Raw genomic sequence first — 8,385 nt, 5'->3', positions numbered from 1 at the left:
CTCACCTTCCTCCACTTGAAATGCACTCTCTCTCCCAGGGAGATCAGCCCTCCACTGGGCATCCTCAGTTAACCACCTTTCCTTGACAAGAACCCTCACTCGCTACGGTGCTGCGGTGGACCTACAGGACAACAAGGTACCAAGGCCAGCAGAAGCCTCTGCTTTTATGATAATTCACATACTTGTATGAAGATTTAGGAAGAGGAACTTCGAAGAAACTATATTCAGTTGAATCTGTGTAGAATGGTTCAACTTTAAGGTACTCCCATATTATTGCTTCGACACTCCCCTTCTCTGATATATACCACTCCCATTATCTGATAGGGTGAGACTGCTCTGTTCCTCTCCGCCCTCCACGGTTGCTACGACACCGCCCGGTTCCTGCTCCTGAACGGGGCCAATCAGGATCTGTCTGATCGCAGAGGACGCCGGGCACTGGATGTTGCCCGAGAGGGCATGCATCATCAAGTCCTGGAGCTCCTATTGGCTCACAGGGTTCAGAGAGGGCCTATTCCTATGGAGCAAGCCAATGATATGCTGTGGGATGAGCGTGCCTTGCTGTATAGCCAATGGGTGAATTCCCCTGGGCTCCCTGGGAGAAGTGCCTCCTTCTCTGGTGTCATAGGGCATCGGGATATGTCTTCGCCTCCACCAAGGTAAAGTCTTGTGGCATTTGGCACATCTACTCACAATAACATTTAGCAATTTACTCATCTTGATAAGGCAAGTTCATCACTGCCTACCCGTCTGATCTCCCTCTTCTTTTGACAGTGATTGGTCAATGGGCAGAGTGCAGTGCCCTTCCCCTCAGAACTGGCGGCCACAGCTCAACCAATCAGCGACCGCATTGGTTACCCCAAGAATCATGGGTCGTCCACCACGGCCAATCAGCACTCTGCAGGAGGTTACCTCAGAGGACGAAGATCGTGAAAGGCCCCTGGAAGTCCCGAGAGCATCGACACCGCACTTCCTGTTACCCCAGCCTGCTCCTCGACAGCGGTCCTTCTCCTGTACCCAGAATGCACTGCAGCGTCGCTCCAGTTCACAGCAGCCTGAACCGACTTATGTTGCCTTATCAGAGAAAATAGCCAATGAGCCCATAGAAAGAGTGATCATAGTCCCTCCTACAGATGCTCCCACCCATTCAGATCGCAGATCAATAGTCGATAGTAGCGACAACCCCAGCAGGGCAGCGCCAGAGGTTGAGGCAGCAAGTTTTAAAAAGGCAGACCAGAAAGCCCGAAGTGAGAAGCTAAATAACCACATGCCTGACTCTAACCAAACAGCTTTGTAAGGGAGAGGGCTCTGCTGTGAGATATCATGCTGAAATCACCCCAAATACCATCATGTCAATCATGTGCTGTTTACATTTTCTGTAAAAGGCCCATTGCCCCTAAATAACAGTAGATTCACAGACGGGATATAAACTCAGTCAATAAATGAGTAACTTAATTTACTCTAAATATCTAAATCAATAAACGATTAATGTGCATTTTTTTCTTCTTCTGCCATATTAGGAGGTGACCTGTCTCTCTTATGCTAATATCAACCAATCAAGACAAACCAACTGACTGTGAATACAGAGTCTTTATTGTAAAAGAGGTAGAGAGAATACAGGTGTTTTTCACTCACTGTACAGAATGACAGCAYTGTTGATATACTCATTCAAACTGTTAACATAACCAGCACACACACTTCATTCATAATATTGACACACACAGACAAACAAGCCCAGTAGAAAATAGAAAACAAACACACAAAATCTTTGGATTTTCTCTATTGCCCCCACATCCTCTAAATGCAACTATATCTGAGCTTCAAACGAAAATCCTAATATATTTGTAACAGCATTAATAATATAGCCTAATAAAACAATGGTAATGCAATTTCCCAAGCCTCCCTGCCCACATACCACAGTAACATATAAAGTAGTGGAAAACAAAACCCATGATCCCAATACAAAACAACACACACACACACAAAATCACACATTCAGCTCATACAAACATAATGAACAGTATCATTGGACAGTAAGAAACAGAAAATACATACAAAAACTGCAGCCAAGTAAGAGTGATATCATTCTTTCAGTCTTTTTCCGTTGTCAATCTTTCCATCTATGTCATCGACACAAAGTGGGCAGGGCCATCAGTCAGAGTCCCCTGAGTGGTCGTTTCCTGGGGAAGTGGCAGAGGGGGGCGTGTTTTGCCCTTGCCARTTCCCATTAGTCTGCCAAAGAGAAAAAGACATGTGGTGACTTGTAGTGGCATTAACCTACATTAACCCCTCTCCACTCCAATACAACTCCTCCACAAGGTTGTTGTTGTGAATGAGAATGTGCTCTCAATTAGTTACGAGCTAAAATAAAGATGATATGTAACATGAAGTGAATGACAGTGAAGTTCCATACTTGTGCTCCCATGTAGACAGGCTGCTCTCCATTCATTGGTGGAACACCCAGGAAAAGGTCTGGTCCAGTGAGTGAGAAGCCTCCCGATCCTGTGGAGGAATAAAAGGGGAGACGTCTTTAATAAGGGCTACTAGGCCTACAACATCARCCTGGTCCCAGATCTGATCCTGTGGAGGAACAAAAGGGGAGATGTCTTTAATAGGGGCTACTAGGCCTACAACATCAACCTGGTCCCAGATCTGAGATCTGATTGCGCTGTAAAACCGACTTCTATTGTTGGGCAAGGAGTTGGCACGACAGAACAAAAGGCCCAATTCCGACCTAGAAAATGACGCCTTTCTTACGCAGGCCTTTCCTACGCACTTCTCAGTAGTTGTAATTCAGACGTATCTTATTCAGTTGCGTAACGGGCTTTGCARATATGGTTCCCTTGCGTGTGCTGATTAAATGTAAATCAATCGCTGAAAACCCTCCCACTTGCTGGTCAACAGATTTTCTTGTGGAGTTTTCATTCAATAGGGTTTTCAGCACATTTATTTTAAGCCATCCCTTTAAATATGGTATACCTTTTAGTTCGAATTTTGTTGACAGACTCAACAGAATATATCGAGAGAATGGGTTCAGAATATTAGGGATCAATCAAAGAAAGACATCTAAATATATGCATATTCGTCTCCGTTTCAGCACCAATTGGTAGATTTAAAATATACTCTAGGGTAGGAAAGTATTTATGAAAAGAGAAGAACTTTGAATGGGATGAGTGGGAGCGTCAAGAGACCAGAGACCAGAGGTGACAGAGCGGGTTGGAGTGTAAGGTTGGAGCATAGTCTGAAGGTACGGAGGGGCAGTTCCCCTTGCTGCTCCGTAACACAAAAACACTAACAACCCATCCATTTCTACTACCAATTGAACCATAAACTCAAAACAGTGTGTATCACTAGGCCTGGCTTCCTTTYCTCAGCTCCTACCTGTTGAGTTGGGCGTGTGTGGAGAGTCCTCGTTCTGTGTCGCCACGATGGCCGTCTTCATGGCATAGATGTTGGCCTCCTCTTGGAACTTCCCAATGTTCTTCTTGTAGCGGATTCTCTTGTTGCCAAACCAGTTGCACACCTGTTCAGTTAACGAGCCAGTAAGAGGCTGGTCAATGGAGTCAACTGTATATGGGCGTATCAATGGGTGAGCTAATAGTAAATATATGACGCATATACTTATACTTATGACACRAGGTTACCTGAGAGACAGTGATGCTACACTGTTTGGCTAGTTCTTCTTTGGCCTCTTCACTGGGGTAAGGGTTGGCGAGATGGGAGTAGAAATACTCGTTCAGGACTTCCGTCGCCTGCTTGCTGAAGTTACGTCTCTTACGCCTGACAACACAAAGGTGAGTGTGTTGAGAGTGGGCATGCAACCCAGGCAGAAGTACACATTTCACAACTACAGTAACAACTGATATTGACACACAATAGTCATTCACAACCTGCACTGTAATAACATGATTATGCACTGTAAATATGACTGGTATGACCATGAACCACTGTTCATTGATGGAATGTTTTATTCTTCATTAAAAATACTACCTGTATATGAATTGTAATTCACTGTCATGGCAAGTTTTGACAGGTGTTATGTCACCCCAATAACAGTGTTACACGCTGACCTGGCGTCGAGGAAGCGGGACCTCAGGATCATGACGGCCTCGCAGGTGCTCTGCTTGAGTTGTGTCTGGATGGAGCTGAACTTGCGGTGGATGATGGCCACCATGCGCTCAATCTCCCTCGGTGACACCGGCCGCGTACGTGACTGCTCCCTCAGGAGGTTCATCACGTGGGTAGTGAACTCACTACAGGCCTACAGGAGACACAGACAGACAGACAGACAGACAGACAGACAGACAGACAGAACACGAGAGAGAGAGAGAAGAGAGAGAGAGAAGAGAGAAGAGAGAGAGAGAGAGAGAGAGAGAGATGAGAGAGAGGGAGAACAATATGACAGTCAGTTAGCTCAAAGGATGCAAATTTCACAATTATCTCACCTAAATTATAACATCACCTCATTTTAGTTTACTTCGCTAAAGGGTGTAATTTTCAGTGGGTGCAATGTGTCAAGTCCCTCCACCTCAAATCAAGTACAGCCACTGACCCCAGCACACATGTATGTCAGAGTCGATATGAGTTTGAATCCAGCCCACTGCTCTTTGACTCACCCTCCCTCTATCTTCCCCGTCTTTCCAACACTTTACTATCTCTTCAATAAAGCAAAAAAACAATACAAAAGGATTGGGACTGCCCCACTGCTTGAAAAAAAAAAAAGTAGAAAAGTACCTGGTCATATTTCTCCATCTCAGTGTGATAGATGTTGCGAATCTGGCTCAACTTGCTTTTGTAGTCTGAGTGTTCCAGTGAGCTGTCTGGAGACATGCCTCCCGAGCTGGTGGCTGCGGACACCGCCGCTGCCGCCCCGCCACCTTTCTCCGGCCCAGCCACACCCTCCGCCAGCAGCATGTTGTCCAATCGCACCAGCTGTGGGTCCTGTGATTCTTCCTCCTGAGCATTTCGCATTGATAGGCCTGCAACAAGAGAGGTCTGTCAATCTGATTCATGGTAAATTAAGAGTTACAATGTCTCCTATTACACTGAACAAAAATATAAATGCAGCATGCAACAATTTCAAATATGTTACCGAGTTACAGTTCCGTGCTTCTACACCTGCATTGCTTGCTGTTTGGGGTTTTGGGCTGGGTTTCTGTACAGCACTTTGAGATATCAGCTGATGTACGAAGGGCTATATAAATAAATTTGATTTGATATAAGGTAATCTGTCAATTGAAATACATTCATTAATAACCTACTAATAACCTACTAACCTATTGATTTCACATGACTGGGAATACAGATATGCAGATTTGCATCTGTTGGTCACAGATACCTAAAAAAAAAAAGAAGTAGGGGCTTGGATATGAAAACCAGCCAGTATCTGGTGTGGCCACCATTTGCCTCATGCAGCACGACACATCTCCTTCACATTGAGTTGATCAGGCTATTTATTGTGGCCTTTGGAATGTTGTCCCACTCCTCTTCAATGGCTGTGCAAAGTTGCTGGATATTGGCGGTAACTGGAAAACACTGTCGTACGCGTCAATCCAGAGCATCCCAAACATGCTCAATGGGCGACATTGTGCAGTCCATGGAAGAACTGGGACATTTTCAGCTTCCAGGAACTGTGTACAGATCCTTGTGACATGGGGCCTTACATTATCATGCGAAACATGAGATGCTGGCGGCAGATGAATGGCACGACAATGGGCCTCAGGATCTCGTCACGGTATCTCTGTGCATTCAAATTTCCATAGATATAATGCAATTGTGTTCGTTGCTCGTAGCTTATGCCTGCCCATACCATAATCTCACCTCCACCATAGGGTGCTCTGTTCACATCGCTGACATCAGCAAACCACTCGCCCACATGTCTGCCATCTGCCCAGTACAGTGAAAACCGGGATTCATCCGCGAAGAGCACACTTCTCCTGCGTGCCATATCCATCGAAGGTAAGCATTTGCCCACTGAAGTTGATTACGCCGCCGAACTGAAGTCAGGTSAAGAAATTCTTCTGTTGTGCATTCCCATAGTTTCATCACCAGTCCGGATGGCTGTTCTCAGATGATCCTGCAGGTGAAGAAGCCGGATGTGGAGGTCATGGGCTGGCGTGGTTACACAAGGTCTGCTTTGTGAGGTGGTTGGATGTACCGCCAAATTCTCTAAAACAACGTTAGAGGCGGCTTATGGTAGAGAAATGAACATTCATTTCTCTGGCAACAGCTCTGGTGGACATTCCTGCAGTCTGCATACCAATTGCACACTACCTAAAGTTATCTGTGACATAACTGCACATTTTAGAGTGGCCTTTTACTGTCCTCTGCACATGGTGGACCTGTGTAATGATCGCAGTTTAATCAGCTTCCTGATATGCCACACCTGTCAGGTGGATTGATTATCTTGGCAAAGGAGAAATGCTCACTAACATGGGATGTAAACAAATTTGTGCACAAAAATGCGTATGGAAAATTTCTGGGATATTTTATTTCAGCTCATGAAACATGGGACACTTTACATGTTGCGTTTACATTTTTGTTCAGTGTATATTAAAATATCCCTCTGAGGTACAGACTCGGAGAAGCACTTTGTGGATGAAACAAATAAAGGAAGGGTCATCTTGCGGCACTATTTGAAAAGTTATCATACACAATACATCTTTGTTGAAAATGTAAAATAGCTAGAGAATTTTCTAACTGTCATCTAACTGCATGGATTATGCGCAACTCATTATTATTGTGATGGAGCCAACATCTTCTTCTGTTTTCATCGCAGATGGCCAGAAACGAATTAGCAACAACTTTAAAATCGAACAAAGGGTTTCAATTAGTGAAAATTAACTTACCTGTTTTCTCTTTGATCTCACATAAGACGCTGAACAAAGCTGGTTTCATTCGATGGCAATTCAATGCGTGTTTTCTGACGATTGGAAAAAAATATTATTGTTATTATTAGCTAGCTAACTAACGTTAGCTACTGTAGCTGTATATCTAGCCAGCTATTTAGCAACGAGCCATTAGCACCAACAAAATATTTGTTAGATAGCTGGCTCCCTGCTTTCAGACGCTTTATATAGCTAGCTAACGTTAGCTAGATGTAATTCACAACAACAAACATCGGCTCTGTTGTTCGTGACCTTTAAACTGGAGTTCACTGCAGACTGCTATGCTAACGTTGGCTACGTAATGCTATGGCTAGCTAGCAGCAGCTACAATATGTAGCTAATATATTAACATTTTATTCGTAGAACAAATGTAGCATGAAATGGATAATGCCAAGATTATGGTCACAATCCGTTTACAATATCTTGCTATTCATATACATGTAAATCTAACCGGCTAACGCGTTAGTAGTAACACATTAGCAAGCTAACAATAAAGCAATAGAGCATAGCTAGCTAACTGGACAGTTTTAGCTGAGCAASAATTCACCCTCTTCATCGAGTTAGCCACAAAAAAAAWTTCACAACAACAACAGGCGTGTAAATAGGCCAGGGGAAGAAGTAATAACTATTTAATAAACAACGTATCATGACACAAAGCCAGTTAGCTAGCTAGCAACGTTGGCTACCTAGCTAGCTTATTAAAAAACYTCAAAGTAGAAAAAAATTGAAAACTTCTGAAAACTTTAGCTAACTCTTGGCCATTGAGCAAATTTGCAGAAATGTGTAGCTAAATCTGAATAAGTTATAAACAATTGTGACTAACTTTGCTTGTGCTTCGTCCAAACTTTGGTCGGTGATGGTCATGATTTGTTGCAATATGTCGCCAATGTCTCTGCGGCTTTCATGTCCATTTTCTGCGCCTTCGTGGCCCGTGTCCCCGTCGGAGCGGTGGTGGGAAGATGGATGAACCGAGTTTAGAGGGTGCATACCGGGGTGAGAGCTCAGGCCAAGGCCCCGGCCGTTAGAGGGCCCGTTGCCAGTGAGAGGCTGCTGCTGCAACATCCTGAGCGGCACACAGTGGCGCCGACGAGTAATCACAGTCACACACCCTTCAAAACTCAAATACTAGAGCGGGCCTGCACTAGAGTCCCCTAGCGATTGACTAAGAAAGAGTCTCGAACAAGAATGTTCATAAAATTCGAATTGTACTCCAGACAGAGGCCATCGGCTACTGTACTAGGAATATTCATAGCTATGACTTTTAAACTAAGTAATTATTCTGAACAATCAGTTAGATGGATATAACTATGAGGCAACGGCGTGTGTAGGCCTATGTGTAAAAGAGAAACAGAAAAAGAGAGAAGAGGGGGATCTTTCAATCTGCAAGTAGCCTAATACATTGAGCATTTGCATCCATGATGGGGGAGGGATCATCTTCTGATTTCATATCAGTTAATGTAATAATGCATCAGCTTCATAATAAGGTCACAGGTCTTTACCA

The 8,385-nt window shown here is 44.1% G+C and overlaps 2 protein-coding genes across 2 annotated transcripts in view; one reads left to right on the top strand and one right to left on the bottom strand.

The window, feature by feature from the left end:
• Positions 1–1,492, top strand: part of LOC111965139 (uncharacterized) — a 6,006-nt gene extending 4,514 nt beyond the window's left edge. Inside the window, exons 5-7 of the mRNA XM_070443826.1 lie at positions 39–136; positions 325–656; positions 772–1,492. Of these exons, the coding sequence (XP_070299927.1) occupies positions 39–136; positions 325–656; positions 772–1,294 (953 nt within the window). The 3' untranslated portion in view covers positions 1,295–1,492. The remainder of the gene's footprint in view (positions 1–38; positions 137–324; positions 657–771) is intronic.
• Positions 1,493–1,572: 80 nt separating this feature from the next.
• On the bottom strand, positions 1,573–8,035 carry LOC111965140 (pre-B-cell leukemia transcription factor 1). Its single transcript, XM_023989150.2, has 8 exons — positions 7,708–8,035; positions 6,846–6,919; positions 4,732–4,976; positions 4,068–4,258; positions 3,642–3,777; positions 3,379–3,520; positions 2,411–2,499; positions 1,573–2,229 (listed from the first exon to the last, which is right to left on the bottom strand). Exons 1-8 carry the CDS (start codon positions 7,944–7,946, stop codon positions 2,149–2,151), a joined length of 1,197 nt encoding a protein of 398 aa, XP_023844918.1. The 5' UTR covers positions 7,947–8,035; the 3' UTR covers positions 1,573–2,148.
• Positions 8,036–8,385: the final 350 nt, after the last annotated feature.

Source organism: Salvelinus sp. IW2-2015, linkage group LG6.1, assembly GCF_002910315.2.
Source record: "Salvelinus sp. IW2-2015 linkage group LG6.1, ASM291031v2, whole genome shotgun sequence".
In the NCBI taxonomy this organism is placed as follows: domain Eukaryota; kingdom Metazoa; phylum Chordata; class Actinopteri; order Salmoniformes; family Salmonidae; genus Salvelinus; species Salvelinus sp. IW2-2015.
The sequence above is the reverse complement of the archived record's forward strand: the minus strand, read 5'-3'. Positions and strand labels throughout refer to the sequence as shown.